Here is a 17,565-nt window from a genome sequence, read left to right on the forward strand (position 1 = left end):
ATGCCAAACACTGTTCTAGGTGCTAGACAGTCAGAGGCAAATAAGGAGGGGAAATCCCAAGCCAATTATGGAATTGAGGTGGAAGCAGGTGCAGGGGGAGGAGAGGGCATTAAGAGATGAGCCCAAGAGAAGAGCCATAATACAAACAAGAAGAATGATCTACCAAAGGGATCCAAAGACCTCAGATCTTCTGCACAGTGTGTCTAGTCTCACATTATAGTCTTACCTTTCACCTGCTATGCTCAAATGTATCCTAAAGTAGAACTAGGCACTTAGACAAACCAACAGCTACAACAACAGAAACTTTAAACCCAGTGCAGCAGACATTAAAATCTTCACCACTACAAACCATTTGCACCTTTTAATTCCTTTCAGCCTGTCTGCCACTGTGTGATATGGGCAAGGTAACTATTATTCTCTCCATTTTACAGATGAGTAACTTGAATCTTAGCAAAAGACGTGTTCAAGGTTACAAAGCTGAACAGCAGAACTAAGATCTGGAACATAGACCTCTGATTCCAAATGCAGAGCTTTTTCCATGCATTATTTCTCCACAGTCAGAATATATGCTCAACGAAAGTATAATCTAGCAACTGAATTCAAACCCTGGACTCCAGTGACTGCTCTAGAATATCTACATAATGGAATATTACAAGGCAACAAGTAGGGAAAGACTTCCTTGAAGTTGCATAGGAAACATAGTATATTTACTTAGATTGTTTGCACTCTCTAGGCTCTAGGCTGGTGTTGCTAGTGATTGTGAGAACTCTTGGAGTAGAGAGAAGAGTAGAGAAGACACATATTGATAATGAATTAAACCCCAAAGGCAACACAGATGTCTGTGACAAGTTGCCATGTGAAACAGCATCCCAGCTTCTACTTCCAGAAATCTTAAAGGTCTTATTTTATTAATCAGGGACAATGGCTCTTGATATACCACTTAAGTCCACACCTCCAGGGTTTTTCGCTGGGATTGAGTTGAAACAAATTGCACTTGCTTCTGTGGTAAAGAGACCTGGTTAAATAGACTAGCGTTCCCCAACTAACTGCTAGCTAAATGAACGCCTTCCCACCAAAAATCAGGTATATTCTGCAGGACTTAGAAACTGAAGTGACACCATCTTGAGACTTTAATCAGAGATTTTAGTGGTCAGATTTCAATGTCACCTGATGTGATCATATTCGAGGGGATTATTTTTGTATATGTCCAGAAATTCATTTGGAAGCAGTGAAAATATTCTCATTCTTCATGGTAAAAAAATATTTTACAGCTCAGTATGTCACATTCACTTCCATCTCCATAATTTCACCTTGCTTCCTTGTTACTAAAATGCTTCCTACTCAAATCAATCTGATCCATCTAAATGCTACATGCTTAAAACCAGGTAGTACCCCCTTACCTCTCTCACAGCACCCAGCACAATGCAGGGCCCACAGGGGGATCTATATATTGGTCGACATATTTTTTAATGTATGATATTGAAGATTGCTCTTTTTTTTTTTTTTTTTTTTTTTTTTTTGAGACGGAGTCTCACTCTGTCGCCAGGGCTGGAGTGCAGTGGCCGGATCTCAGCTCACTGCAAGCTCCGCCTCCCGGGTTTACGCCATTCTCCTGCCTCAGCCTCCTGTGTAGCTGGGACTACAGGCGCCCGCCACCTCGCCCGGCTAGTTTTTTGTATTTTTTTTTTAGTAGAGACGGGGTTTCACCGTGTTCGCCAGGATGGTCTCGATCTCCTGACCTCGTGATCCGCCCGTCTCGGCCTCCCAAAGTGCTGGGATTACAGGCTTGAGCCACCGCGCCCGGCCGAAGATTGCTCTTTAAAATTCATTCCACAGGATAGTAGATAATGTACATTTTTGCTGAGACTTCCTGCAGGGGATGCCACACCTTTAAGGGATCAGGTCACTGGCTTTGAGGCTTAAAGCTCTCAACTCCAAAAGACACAGAGGGACAGCCCAAGTCATCCAAATAAGCTCACGATTTTATTGCATTTGAAAAGTAAACGATAATAAACAATTAAAATGGCAAGCTATAAAACAAGTATAAAACTTCCCATTGTTCCATGATGTGCTGCTACTACATTAGCTTCATTGTCTATTGTTCATGGTGTTTGGCAAGAATACTTTAGGTCTGAAGGTTGCTTAAGGAACACTGGGAGTGCCAGACCTCTAGATCCATGTCTCCCATGAGCATATCCCATTGAGTACAGTTTTCTTTTCTTTTCTTTTCTTTTTTTTTTTGAGATGGAGTCTCGCTTTGTTGCCCAGGATGGAGTACAGTGGCGCGACCTTGGCTCACTGCAACCTCTGCCTCCTGGGTTCAAGTGATTCTCCTGCCTCAGCCTCCCAAGTAGCTGAGATTACAGACACCTGCCACTGCACCCGGCTAATTTTTGTATTTTTAGTAGAGATGGGGTTTCATCATCTTGGCCAGGCTGGTCTCAAACTCCTGACCTCATGATCCACCCACTTCAGCCTCCCAAAGTGCTGGGATTACAGGCGTGAGCCACTGCGCCCAGCCTGATTATAGTTTTCAAATTTTAAATTGCTCTAACTTACACTCTGAGCATAAATGTTAGACCAGCCATGGGCACTCTTTTATTGATGGGGTGCAATATGAAGAGATTTCACTGTAGGGGGAAACATCAACAAATCAGAAGTACAGAGATGATCCCAGGAAGCCCAAAATGAGAGGGGCAGATGTAGTCATTAACACGATTTCTGATGAATAAACATACCCTCTTGTATTATTTTGCTGTTTGCCTGTTCTTCATGCTGTGTCTCTTTGGCAAAAGAGAGCCAATATCTGGGTCTGAAAATGACTGTTAATCACAATTTTAAAAACATATTTTAGCAAAGGATGAAAACACTCACAAATGCAGCTGAAATTTTTAAAGAGAGAGAGTGAAAAGCAACCCCCACCCCCGCAGCCAAAACAACTCAGTGTGGGCACAGTGTCATGTTGACTCATCTCTGAAGACCAACTGATTTGTAAAATCATCAGAAATGAGGTGGCTGGCTCTGATTACCATTGTGATTTGGGGGTGTATTTATCCTTCGATAGAAAATCTGTTCAAATGAATTCTCCCACATATATGCCACCCGTCAAGCAATGTGCTTGACAGTGATCCTCATAAAGAACTGAGCCTTGTCAGAGGGTATCTTTTCATTCAAAGGTACCAAATGAAAGATGGAGATGTAACTCCACACCAAATTTGGCCCTGTGAAAAGAAGATATAGAATAACTGTCTGAAAAGGCAAAGAGACTTTGAATAAAATAGGCGAAGACCAGGAAAACAATAACCTTGAATGGAAAATCATGAGAAATATGATTAAGGTAGGTGTGTGAAGGCCAGGAAGCTAAGGTAGGAAATTAAGAGGATAGGGAAATTTAATTCTCTTCTGTAGAATATCAGCCCCTTACCTCCTTACCCATCCCTTGAGACAGATTAGAACTTAAAATGCCTTTAATCTCTGGTAGACAGGTTGCAGCACCAATAGGCTAAAATATTCATGGGCAACAGCCTGCAAATTCTAACAAACCACATTAACTGCTTAGATATACTGAGGATACCAAGGTTACCACCAAATGCCATTAACTCATAGTACCATATGATGTGCTTACTATGCAAATATGTACATACGTGTGAAGTCTGATTATTATAAATAACTCATTTCCCAGCTGCGTACACACTCTACAGAGAAAATGACACATTGCCTATCACTTAAAGAAGCCAAGTGAATGTGATTTATAAAATCAGTCTTCCAAACCCGTTTCTCCTGATTTTAGGTTTTGCGGGGAACATAAAAGGAAGTCCCAATGGAAATGAGAGTTATTTGGCATTCAATAAACAGGTTTATTCATGGACACTACAATATCAGAAACCAAGGCTGGCCTTCCTTGGAGCTAGTTTGAATGTTGACTTGGTAAACTATGAATTAAGCTGAATCATTTCACTGGCTCAGGAGGGAACAGAGGCTGCGAGTGGCTAAATGGTTGCATACTATCCCGCTTTCTCTACACATTAGCTAATTAGTTGGCTGTCTATATGCAAAGCATTTGCTAGATACTCTCCCAAGGAAATAAAAAAATCTTCACTCCTCATTTCAATAGGTCCAGTCGAGAACCTAGCCCCTTCTCTCCTTGCTTTGGGATTGGTTTTGTCTTGGAGAAGACATAATTTCCACATATCCACAAACACACACCTCACTGTGGGTACCTCATATCTAGTTCCTAATCTAAATTCTCCAGGGATTCCTCTGTGATTCCCGACTTCCCAGCTTCAGGCTGCATCGCCTTCCTCCTCTTGTGGCTACTCTGTCCCCAGGCTCACCCTCTGGCCCACCTCAGCCTGGATGTCTAGTTTCTTAGCACTTACCTAATTTGAACTATTTATCTCTTTAGCCCCGAGTTTTGTATACAGCCTTGTTTTCACTTCTCCTTGCGCTAGCTTGTGCTCCCTCTGCAGGATTACAGATTCCTAGAAGCCCTACTACCATCATTGGAATGAGGGAGGCATTCAGGTTTTGAGGTATCTGAAAGGTATGCAGTTGAAAAGGGACCCTTTTTAAGAAGATGAGTACACAAATATAAATGTAAAGTTATAAGCAAAACTTTGGAGGGGAACCATGAAAGTGAGGTGACCTAGAGCTTGAGTTTCATCCATCTCTTAACAAATCTGCCTCTGATGTGGATGCCATCATTCTAGTGGATTGCCATCAAAGGCTTTTGGCCCGTCTTCTGAGAAACCCATCTATTTCTACAGCACTTAAGACTTTTTCCTTGAGAATTTGAGATTTTAATAAAACTTGAAAGTGTTTATGCCCATAAGAGATATGCAATCAATATCTGCAAATGTAAATAATGAAAACGATAAGATGTGATCACAAGGGCCCCAAACTCTCAATGCATAAACTGTAGGAAAAAGAAACTCATGAACCCCACCCATTATGTTGGAAACTGCTACTGCTGCATACGTAGCTTGACAGCATTTGAAATAGCTCCTAACTAGATAGTATTAGAAAACCCTTGTTTTGAGTTACTGATAGCAAGAAAATGACACTGACACTGGCAATTTAGAAAAGGCAAACTCAGAGGCTAAGTTTAGGCTAAGGAAATTACAGAGTACAAGAACACTTCTTCTGTCCTTTCCTTCCACAGGTTCCTCAAGCTGCCTCTCCCCACCGGCCTCCCACTTTGCCCTCAGTAGCTACACTTTGGCCAGCGAGTTCTCAAGCTAATTTCATACACAGACAAGTGAGCAAGAATCTTTGCTCCTTTTGTTTCTGAGTTCTTTGAATATTGCTGTATTATAGCTTCAGGATTTCTATCCATAGTTTGCCCTAGGGCTATTATAACAATGTACCACAAACTGAGTGATGTAAACCACAGAAATATATTATCTCAGCTCTACGACTTAGAAGTTCAAAATCAAGGTGTTGATAGGGCTGGTTCCTTCTGAGGGTTGTGAGAAAAGGTTCCAGTCTCCTGTTCTTGGCTTACGGATGGTTGTCTTCTCCCTGAGTTTCTTCCTATCATGTCTTCCTTCTATGCATGTCTGTCTCTGTCTCTGTATCCAAATTTCTCTTTTTTTATAAGAGGATCATCCTGGATTGGAGCTTACCCTAATTGCATCATTTGAACTTGATTACCTCTGAAAAGACCCTGTCTCCAAACGGGGTCACATTCCTCTGTACTGGAGGTTAGGACTCCACAATATCTTTCTCGGAGTATACAATTCAACCTATAACAAAACTATAAGCAGCTCTCTTTATTAGATGTGAAGAAAAAGTATGTGCAGCTAAGGTGACCATTAGTTCACTGAGGAGAGCAGATGTAACCTTAGGATGCCAAAGGGGTGTCTGAAGCCTGCATTACACTAACGCAACAAACAGACTGAGAACTAACATGATGTTGAGTAACAAGTTTAAATTTGGCAACAAATAATGTAAAATTACCTAACTTTTGTTGTTTTGCTTCCATGTTCATGGACATTTGAACAAGTCAACTCAATACATCATAGCTTTTTGAAGGACAGACAGTCCATAATCTCCGACAAACTGCAGTTCCTTTAAATGCCCCTCTGCCAGATAATTTAGGGCTCACAGAAAAGAGAAGTTAAGACTTATCATTTACCCCTGAAGTGTGACATTAGGCTTTAAATGTATTTCATTTCTGGATAAAAGATTATTTAGTGCTTACTTTTTGGAGCATACATTAGCAACACAGGACCTAAGGATGGCATGTGAGATCGTTTTAATTGCTAGGAGAGCCAGTCACTATTAACTAAATGTCATCCCCCTGAAAGAGTGGCCAAGCACAGTGGTCCACCTGACTGGCAATTAGAATCTTGTCTCACCTCTTCCAATTAAAATGAGGGGCTGAAACATTAGCACACCAGAGTGAATGAAGAGGGTAAATATGATTTGATAATCATGAAAATGAAAGCCAACTATCAAAGCAAGAGGAACAAGATATGAACCCATTGCATTTAGTGCCCACCTAGGTGAATAACGCTTGATCAGAGTGATGCTTCGAAAGGAGTGAAGGGTGTCTATCCACCCTTCTTTGACTTCTTGCATCTGCTTGGAGGATTCCTTTGACCTTTGTTTTTTACCCCCTTTCCCTCCTTCCAAAATTTACTTTTGTGACTGCTGTGGGTGTTTGGGTTCTTATTTTAATTTATTTTAAAGTTTGATTTAAATTTGGAACCTGAATAAGACTTTTGACATTTATTTCTGGGGGTGTTTTCTGAAGCTGGATGAAGTGGGTGTTGACTGACAGACAGGTTGCTATGGGAACAGCTGTCATTGCAGAGACTAAGGCTTTATTTCGTACTCTTCTTTTGTCAGGCAAAGGTTTGTGGGATATTTTAAAAATAGTATAAGTGCCCCAGAATTAATAGGAAATTGTTCAGTGACTCTTTTCTAACATACCTATCAAAACCTGCAATAGTTTTCATTCTGTACTGCTCTGTTCTGCATATGGATTCATCACTTTTTTCTTTAAAACAAGTGCTTTCCCATATGGTTTTCTCTCATTGGTTGCTTGTCCTTCACATTTCCCCTATGATACTGGCCCTAGTAAAATCATACAGGAAAGGAAATCAAAGTAATAAAAGGCATTCAACAGTCGTCCCAAACAAATTTTCAACTACTGTAACCATGGACTTGGGTCACCTATCCGCTCCATCCTGGGGCTGTATTTACTGGGCAACTTCTTCATCTTAGGATGTTAAAGAGCAAATTCAGGTGATGAGAAAATATATGCAAGTTAAAAGAGGAGCATATAAGTTATCTTAGACTTAAGTTGGTTCAATTATTTTTATCTCTATTCATTTATTTATTCTATACCTTTAGTAGCCTCTTGGAGATTTGAGTAGGTGATTAAATAAGATGCAGAAGTTCTACATCAAATCCTAATCAGCCCCAAATCTTCTATTTCTCAGGTTGCTCATTCCAGAGATTCATTACAGCTCCCAAACCAATTGAATTCTGAATACATTCCAAGCATCACTTAGAAAAATGACCAAAAAAAAAAAAAAAAAAAAGCAGAAACACCATTGAACAATCTGCTCTGTAAATAAAGAAGATCGACCCTTCTCTAAACTCAGCTTTCTATGAATCCGAATCCAATCATCTCTTTTCTTTACAACAGGTACCTCCCTATACTACTCCACATATCCACCCAGTGCAGAACCCTGGGTAGGTTAGCTTCTGGATTTCTGAAAATAGTGCAGGGGCTGATTGTTTGTATTATTTTGTGTTTTTCTGGCTGCATTCAATTTCTACCATCTCTTTACTGGTCCTTCTTCACTCCCTTTTACATGAATGTCAAATTTTGCATTTGTTAAGGGCCATCATCCAGACACTGCTGGAAAAGCAAAATTTCACCTTAATAATGTTTCAGATGTACACTATGTAAATAAGAATTAAACTCACAGTTTAGACAAAGTAAAATATATAAAACATAAATTTATTTCCTTGAAACTTGGCTCAAACTAGTATCCTTTCTTTCATCATTCCATTGGAGGAGGTTTATAGGGTTGTTTTTCTCTATACAGGAGCGCTAAGTGTTTATGTCATCTTGATACATGGAAATTTCCTTAATTAACTAAAATTGTGTACTCCATCATATTTTCTCACCTCCTGAAAATACCTATATAAGATGCAAGAGATCTGTGAGGATGTTAATTATGTATGGCAAGCATGGTTTGATATTTCAGGAACCTGAGATTTTGTTTGTGTGGGGGATGAGGGGGAACAGCTAGGTTTTGTTTTGTTTTTGTTTTTGTTTTTTTTGAGACGGAGTTTCAATCTTATTGCCCAGGCTGAGTGCAATGGCATGATCTTGGCTCACTGCAACCTCCACCTCCCGGGTTCAAATGATTCACCTGCCTCAGCCTCCTGAGTATCTGGGATTACAGGTGCATGCCAACACACCCCGCTAATTTTTGTATTTTTAGTAGAGATGGGATTTCGCCATGTTGACCAGGCTGGTCTCGAACTGCTGACTTCAGGTGAATGGGGGGGACTAGATTTAAAGTGAGAAAGAAATATGCCTGGAAATTTTGTGTTGATGTTACCTTCCCCTTCTTATAGCTGATTGGTGGAGGAGAATGGAAGGGAGATCTTAGAACAGAGAAAAATGAACAAAATAAAAGAGGTTAGGAAAAGAAGCGAGTGATAGTGTGAGAATAAAATTCAATTGAAGAAAATGTTTAAAAGTGCTGAGAATATATTATCATAATGTAGACTGAGATGCTCTGCAGATTACTCATCACAAATATAACATTATTCATATATCTTTAATGAAGACAAGTGTCATTTCCTTTTTTTGAAGATTGTATAATGGGACAACTACTAAATTCGGAGTCAGATGAGCTGGAATTTGGCTTCTTATGTGATCTCACATGTGATCTTGGGCAAGTAACAATTTAGTTGAGACCATCTCATCTTTAAAACAACACCCTGCCTCCCTTACAACCCAGAAAGCATTTAGAAAAACTATAAACTACTCTCCAAATCTAAGTTATTATTATTGTTTTCATCTTTCTTCTCCTTCCTTCCTTCATTCTCCAACTTCTACTGCCAGTTATCATCATCATCCTCATCATCATTGTCATTATCATCACTAGGGGGAAGTCTCTGGGCTGGAAATCCTGTTTTAGCATTTGTTCCCTGTAGCCATACACTTATAAATGAGTACATTGATAAGTAATAAATTTGTAACAATAAGTAATAAATTTATAACTGAATTTGTAAGTGTAACCATACCTACAAATTCAGGAAAAGAACACTCAAAAGAGTTTTCCTTATATCTCCTCTATTTGGCTTTGCTGATCACATCTCTAAAGCTAGGTGTTCTGCTATATTTTGCTATAAATGGATCCAATTTGGCCAATGGCATTAAATTATTAATCTGGGGTAAGCAATGAGTATTTATGTAATTCACTTGCAAACTGTAATTGTCAATTAGAATATCTGATGCCTATATATCTAGGCATACGTCCATACAGTTTATCCTCATGCAATACAGGACAATTGAAAATCCAATAGGTAAACTCTTTCACTAAGAGACATAACTGAAAAGCCTGTTGTCACTTTTTAACAGACTGCAAATCAATAAGTGATGTAGGGCTTGACTTTTTGGTAGCATTAGGATGTTGACTTCAGCAATAAGCATGCTATAGATCAGAAGTTGGGACAGCATGCTCTGCTATGATATACAAGTAAAAAGCTTCTTATTTTAAAACTGTAGACAGTTAGCTTATCCAATGACCAGCTCTACAGCTGTACTATCTTGTGGAGTAGAGTGTAATCTATGGCCATCACACTGGTCTTTTCACTACAGCTTCTACCCAGGGAGGGGGAAAATGCAATACATTACAGTGAAAGTTACCAATACACAAATGCAGAAAACCTAATATAATAAAAACAACCCCTCTCAGTCTCATTCACACTGAGAATAAATGAAAATGTTATTATTCATGCTGCTGTCAGACCGGATCATATCTGAGTCACATCAGACACAACTGAATCTAGCTTGATTTTTTGTTTACAAGATCCCTGGAGAAAAGAGAATCTACAGAACTCCAAAAAAAAAAAAAAAAAAAAAGGGAGAAAACCACTCCACTGTTAGCAGTGTTCACTCTCAGGGCATTTTTGATTATCCTGTTTAAAGTCATAGAAAGAGGGAAAATTAGAGTTTAATTTCCAGGTTGACTCCTTCTCAAATTTGTTATTTTAGGCAAGTCACCTAACTTTTTTATGCCTCAGTTTTCTTCATGTGTTTGTAATGAAGTAACAATAGTATCCACCCCATAAGATTTCTGGAAAAAAATCAATTAAAATAAAAAATTCTTAAATATCCTGAAAACTCTATTATGCTATATAAATGTTAGTTGACAGTAATAGTTCATAGTGGCAGCAGTAGCAGAAACAGCAATAACAAAAGGCACACACCATCGATTGCATAACCCCTCAGCAGGGCCATAATCAAACACGTTAATATTCCTGCAGCAAAAGATATGAATATTGACACTTAGTGGAATAAACAAAAGAATATAAATTGCCTACTGTCAGTCAAGGTCAGATTTTGCTGCCAAATAAGTTTTGTGGCCAAATGTATACAATGAATTTAAAAATAAAAACCAGCAACAATTCAGAATTATGGATAAATAGATACTGCATTTGAACTAATAAACCAACATATGAACCACACTTTACTATGGAAATAATGGTTATTAAATGTCTTCCTAGTCATTCTGCATCTCAATTAAATTATTCTCGTTTCACTTTCCTTCCTAATCTAATACCTCAACTTTTTTTTTCTTAACTTATCATTCCATTGCTCTTCTTTTAATACTCTCCAGTCTCCACATTGCTAGGACAAGTTTTCAAGCATAATAGGAAGACAAACACTCCCAAATACGATGACAGTGTCCTAGACTGGTCCCATTTCCCTCCAACCCATCCTCCACCCAGCAGCGAGAGATCTTCTTAAAATGAAAATTGAGATGTGACACCTTTCTGCTAAAATCTTTCAATGCCCTGCCATAATTCTACTCAACAAGATCTAACTTTTTTAATATCGTGCACAAAGCCTTTTCTGAGCTGGTTCCTGCCTCTCTTTCCAGCCTCATTTTGCTGCTCAGCTCCCTCCTTCCCCATCCACAAAGCCCATATTCCAGGCCAGCCAAATGACTTGCATTTGTGAATATACAATTTCACAGTGAATATACAAGTGAATATACAATTTCTTACCTCTGCATTTTGCTCACACCGTCCCTTCTGCTATGACTGTCCTTCCCCAGTTAGGTCTGCCAGGTAACTATTACTCATTCTTTGTTCATCCTCTCAAAAAAAATGTCATCTCTGAAGTCCACCCTGTCCTTTCCACATTTCTTCTAACACTCATGCTGTCTTTAGCCGGTGGCCATCATGCCCTTATCACATTGCCACGTGGACTGCATTGTGGCACAATTACTTGCTATAATTATACATCTACTCCTCTTCTCAGACTCTTAAATAGGCATCCTTGGTACCGCAAACTGGCACAGGCACTTTACAAAGCGAGTGCTTAGTGAGCATCTGCTTCATGAATAAAAGTGCTTCCTATAACTTTTCATCAAAACTACAGATGTTCAAGGTATATGAAAAGCCACCACTCACTAACTTTAAAGTTGGAGAAAAGTTCAGATGTCTTTTATTTCTCAGATAAAATTTAGGTTTGTTCTCTAACTGTAGTTCTCATGGAAGAACTATTAAACAGTCTGGTGTTCAAGTTGAACAAAATTCTCTGCTTTTTACCTTAGTATATTCCTAAAACTAGAAATACAAAGCATTTAAGCAGGTATCACTAGCACTAGACGAAGATTAGAATTTAACCAACAAGAGTTTGATTTCAAGTTGGAAAGCTTTCAGAGAGAGAAAAATGCAGAGAGAGGACTTAGGTCCATAGAATTTTTCATAAAGGCATGACTTTCCCACCACTTCCAGGGGAGTTACTTCATGTGTTGGAGACATTTGCTCTACATGACAATGTCTGAAAATCCCTGGCGTCTACCACACAAGCATATCCATGGTAAGGAGAAAAATGTTCCAGGAAGAAAAATGCTTAGAGTGTGCAAGGATAGTCTTGATAGGAAAACCTGCAAGGACCGAAACACGTCTGAAGGACTCAGATACTATTCAGAGACACTACTAACTAGTACATTCCAAGGGTATTTGGGATGAATAATTAAAGATACTTTATGTATTAGGAAACACTGAGCCTGTCATATTGGTTCTTTTCTTCCACTTATCATTTTTGTCTTTATAGAAACCAGGTTTCTTTTTACATTAGGAAGAGGAGAGTCATCTCCAGGTGAGAACGGCTCTGTCTTATCTTATTCATGCTCTATGACCAGTATCGTGTCTGTCTCATAGAAAGCTCTTGTTTATTGAACAAAACTAAAAATTTTCACTTAGAGAACATATTTCAAAAATCTCTTTCTACATCTTAGCTCTAATTAGAAAGTATTTCTCATGTACTGATTTGGGTGACTGCTTAGAGTTAGGGTATGGTACTTTTTTACCCGAGGATGAGGTACCCAGATAAAATGACCTGAACTCTGGTATCCCTAATACTACTTGCCATGGACCTTCAGCCACACGCTCAGTCAAAGTCACAGAAGAAGTAACAGAACACTCTCCCTTTTCTCCTCTTCCCTAAATCACAAAGGTCCTGGTATGCCCTCACATGGTTTTGCTCAAATAAATAAGGAGGCATGAAATAATCCTGGGGAAAAACAGTACTTCAGTGACAATGAATTAACCACTAAGGAGAGCTGATATCACAGTACCATATTTTAAAAATAAAAATGTAGGAAAACTCCAGTAAAATATTGCAAATTAGCAGAACTTCTGGGTGGAGTTTGTAAAATACTTATCCATCAGACACAGTCTATCTTCTGCCTTGGCCTAGAGTGCTATTGCTTAACTGTAGGGATTATCTACCATGACATTTTACAATGAAGAAACTGAGTCTTGAAAGGTAACTTATGTGAATTCACACATTCTAATATCCAAAGAGAAATACTGCCTTCCTCTCCTTCATATCAGAGCTATGTCTTGATAATAGCCCTACCTGAAATGGAGAAATGACCAGTATCTTCTACCCTCCACACAAAATCCTCCAAAGATGAAAGCACAATTACAGATTTTAGTGGGCCCAGGACACTTGTTCGAGGGGAGCAAGGACAAGGAGAACAAGAAGTGAAATGGGACAGAGGAGGTCTTTCTCTTGTTTAAGACTTATAAGGTGCTGTTGAAAAATCTACAGATAAGCATCTTAAATCATGGTAAATTACACACTGCATGCTGGTGACTCGGTCATGGAAAATTATGAAGCTACGTGATGTCTCATTTGTTGTGCTGAAAACAAATGTAAATAAATTACTGAGAGAATCTCATTTACATTTAGAAATTCATCCTGACGCATGACATGACTACCAATTTTTTTAAAGATACTTTGAGAAGAAATGCCACTCATTAAACCCAGATCATGAGGCTCATAGTATGAGCTTGATTTGGTACAGGGTTTGCAAAGCAAAGAAAGGCTACCCTTTCATATTAGGAGAACCCCCCAACCCTGCCACACATACATATATACACACACACACACACACAGAGAGAGGGAGAGAGATACATTCACTCACACAAAAGGGAGAGGAAGTAGCATTAGGCTCATGGTAGTTTCTCTGTTTCTAATGACCCATCTGCTGTTCCTCACGTTCACAGACAACACTTCAGACCCACTGTTAGTGGGACTAACTGGTTGCCCCGTAGAGGGGATGGTGTGTGGTGAGCCATTCACACTCTCTCACCCCATTCCACCCGTGACCTAAGGCAGCTGGCAGGGGTTAATGGGACAGAATGGAGTTAACTGGCTCCTGCAGGGATCAAGCCCATGACCGATCTCATTAACACTCTGCTTTGACCAACTGAGCTGCAAAGCCATGGACTCTCATTGAATAGGAATTGGTCATCAAGTGGCACAGATGCCCTGCACTAAGATGCAGCTGACCTGAAAAGGCAGATATAAAATACAGGAGATTGATGGGATTTGAGCAAAAACCTTGAAGGGCTTCAGGTCTAGGGTAGCTGTTAGGCTTGTTGCCATGCTTAATTTATCCCATCCACCTCTCCATGACTCCATTCAAATCACCCAGGGCAAAAGCAAGGACTTACGAAACAGGGACAGAGAGTTACAGCACATTGAATGTAATGAGAGCAAATCAGGCAAGCACTTAATAAAAAGTTTTGAGAACTGTTTTATACAGTCTAAAAAGCTACAGCTACGAAGGATTAAACCATTGTCTCTTGCTGACATTACACTACACTTATGCACAATATTGCTCCTTCCACATCGGTTAAAATAACCCATCCTAATGCCCTGTCTTCTAAGTGAGGGCCTGGGACTTAAACTTTTTTCCTCTGCAGCTGTGACTATGGGCTCGCTTTCCAGCTCTTAAATGTCCTCCCATCTTTTTTCTTTTCCCCATTCTAAATAGATACTGCAAAAAGTTGTTAAGTTTTGCTTTCCACCCCACAAGGGTAAAATACAACCATTTCCTAAATAGGGATATTATGGTGTGCTCGGCCTCATCCACAGCAGAATATTTACATAAGCCTGAAGAGGTCTGAGAGTTTATTGGTTAAGGGAAAAATAAGCAGGCCATGAAATAATTATTTTTCATTGTGCCCTGCCAAAGCCATTCAGCCAAAGGCTAAATTGAGCTGCTATTGTGATTATTTGAACTGTGGAGCCAAAAGTCTTTGCTGCAAAGCATCCCAGCTGTCCTAAATTTTGTTCTGATGGTTAGTTTTCATTCTGGCTCAGACCCTGCCAAAAAAAATGGTCCCCAAAATAGGCGGGTGGAAGGGTTGCTTTATCCAGACCCACATCAATTACCGATTTAGGGCCATTCAGAGAACTTGATTATTAACAAATCACTTCCTGAAACTGTTATGACAGGATTCCCATATGCAAACGGCAAGTCGCTCATTTGCACACAGTGAGGTGAGGAAATTAAAACTAAGACTTCCCAAATTTACTGATGGTCGCTTTTTTTAATGCTGATTGTACTTTACGGCAAATGAGTTTTTCCCCATGGTCCTCACGGCTGGAAGGCTGCAGCAACAGCAGTTGCCCAGGCTGGATTAATGGTGGCATCGACCCTGTGCTTGCCTGGCACCTCAACAGGTGTGTCTGGTGACTGTAGCATTTCATGACTGAGTAAAATGGCCCTTCTAGGGCTTTAGGAAGCAATGTATGCTTTGTTTTGTTCAGTGTGGCATCCCCCACATCTGGAGCAATACCTGTCCATTGTAGGCACTCAAGCTGTATCTACTGGAAAGAAGGAAGGAGGAAAGGAGGAAAGAAAGTAAGGAAGGGATGGAGGAAGGTAGGAAGGCAGGGAAGATGGACGGAAGGAAGGCAGGAAAGGAGGAAGACTAACAATCCAGTGGAATCTAGAGTTTAAGTTAGTGTTGTCTTCTAAATAAATATTCCTTCTGTGTGCTGGGATGAACACATTTCTGAAAGCTAATCTAGTGTGGAGGCACAGAAAATAGCCAGATCCGTTACCTTTTATCAAACCATTACTTTTTTTCTACTCTGGCCGAGATCCATTCACAATGGAGAAAAGAGGCTAATGCAATATATTAATTTAATGTATGTACTATCAAAATGTACACAAACTTGAACAAAAACCAATGTGTCTCTAAAAGATTCCCTAAGATTTTCCTGCCATTTACCTCTCCATTAATATATTTCAGAAATGGAATCGGCTGCAATCATATAGCAATACCATGTAAACCGATAAGGCCCATCTGGAGGGTACAGGAAGGAAAGCAGAATACCAGACACCAGGAGGAGGGTTCCCAGAGACTCTCGGGGAAACTATTCCTGTTATCTGCACCTCCATGGCATCCAGAGGGACTCTCCTGGAGCTTCAAGTTACTCCCACTTGTGGTGGGAGAAGTTCGATGTGCCATGAAGCCAGTTCTTCAGTGCAGGGGTAGAGCCTGGAGACACTGAAATCACCCTTTGGAGTGAGGGTGGGTTTTTGTCATTTCTGGAATTACTTGGAATGAGGGCAAAATCTTCAAAAGCGAAATTTATATAACATCAGTTGCAATTTACAAAGTCATTTCCACCCATATGCAAACAACTCTGGAAATCTCCTTCCTTGGGGTGCTTTCCTGGAACAATCACAAGGGCGTGGACGTCCTTGGTGTGTCTCTGTCATGAAATGATTTGCTCCCTGCCCACTCACTTCCCCACCCCGACCCTTGCCCCAAAAACTAGAGGTTAGGGATGGGAAAGGAGAATATTTATCCATCTAACAATCAGAACCTCTGTCAAACATCAGCCATCCCTAACTGTTCATCAGAGCTAACTAGTTCCAGATCGTCCTGTGAAGTCACCATGCGTGCCAATGCATGAGCAGATGAGCCATCTTTTAAACAGAGATGGTAGCTAGAAGATACAGCCGTGACATACAAGGAAATTCAAGATATCATAAACCTAAAAGATACATTTGAAACACAAAATGGTTTTGTGATTAACAGCAGGGACATAACTGTGGGGGGTTTTCAAATAAATTTAGAGCTGTACAGCAGGGCACTGTGACTCACACCTGTAATCCCAGCACTTTGGGAGGCCAAGGCAGGTGGATCACGAGGTCAGGAGATCGAGACCATCTTGGCTAACAAGGTGAAACCCCGTCTCTACTAAAAATACAAAAAAATTAGCTGGGAGTGGTGGCAGGCGCCTGTAGCCTCAGTTACTCGGGAGGCTGAGGCAGGAGAATGGCATGAACCCAGGAGGTGGAGCTTTCAGTGAGCCGAGATCGCGCCACTGCACTCCAGCCTGGGCGACAGAGCGAGACTCTGTCTCAAAAAAAAAAAAAAAAAAAGAAAAAAAAAATTACCTGAGCATGGTGGCAGGCTCCTGTAATCCCAGCTACTTAGGAGGCTGAGGCAGGGGAATCGTTTGAACCCAGGAGGCAAAGGTTGCAGTGAGCCCATATTACACCACTGCACTCCAGCCTGGGCGACAGAACGAGACTTCATTTAAAAAAAAAAAAAATTAGAGCAGTGCATAACTTCAGGCTAGGACAGGTAGGTAGTTTGTCATGGCTGCTTCAGAGGACACCACCAGAGAGATTAATGCAAAGAAGGATCTTCCCAATCACCCCCTCCACAAACACCCACCCACACCCACTCCAATTCCAATGTAAGAGACGAACACACCAAAGCCTGGAGACATGAGCATCATTCAAAATCATTCAATTTCACCATCAAATGCATTTATTCTTTTCTTAATTATTAATCTCTATTTTTTTTCTCTCCACCCCGTCTTTCCTTTATTGTCCCCATTTCTTTTCAACCACTTTATCATCTTTTACTTCTCCATGACTACATCTCAGGGCTTCCTTCCTAGCAGTTGTAGGAATAATAAGCACTTGTTATACCACGAACTATTCTGAGTGCTTTAATATTCACCACCTCATTTGA

General features: G+C 40.1%; 1 protein-coding gene across 19 annotated transcripts in view; it reads right to left on the reverse strand.

Annotated features, from left to right (window-relative positions):
• Positions 1 to 17,565, reverse strand: part of LOC105493516 (estrogen related receptor gamma) — a 643,478-nt gene that overhangs the window by 512,388 nt on the left and 113,525 nt on the right. Inside the window, exon 1 of one of the 19 annotated variants that reach the window (XM_071080657.1) lies at positions 11,266 to 16,909. The exons of 17 other annotated variants lie outside the window; for them this stretch is intronic. In XM_071080657.1, coding sequence (XP_070936758.1) covers positions 11,266 to 11,273 — 8 coding nt within the window. In that variant the 5' untranslated portion in view covers positions 11,274 to 16,909. Of the gene's footprint in view, positions 1 to 11,265; positions 16,910 to 17,565 lie in introns of those variants that run through there. One more of the 19 variants, XM_071080684.1, reaches the window with a different exon arrangement.

The sequence above is a fragment of the Macaca nemestrina genome, chromosome 1, assembly GCF_043159975.1.
Source record: "Macaca nemestrina isolate mMacNem1 chromosome 1, mMacNem.hap1, whole genome shotgun sequence".
Taxonomy (NCBI): Eukaryota; Metazoa; Chordata; class Mammalia; order Primates; family Cercopithecidae; genus Macaca; species Macaca nemestrina.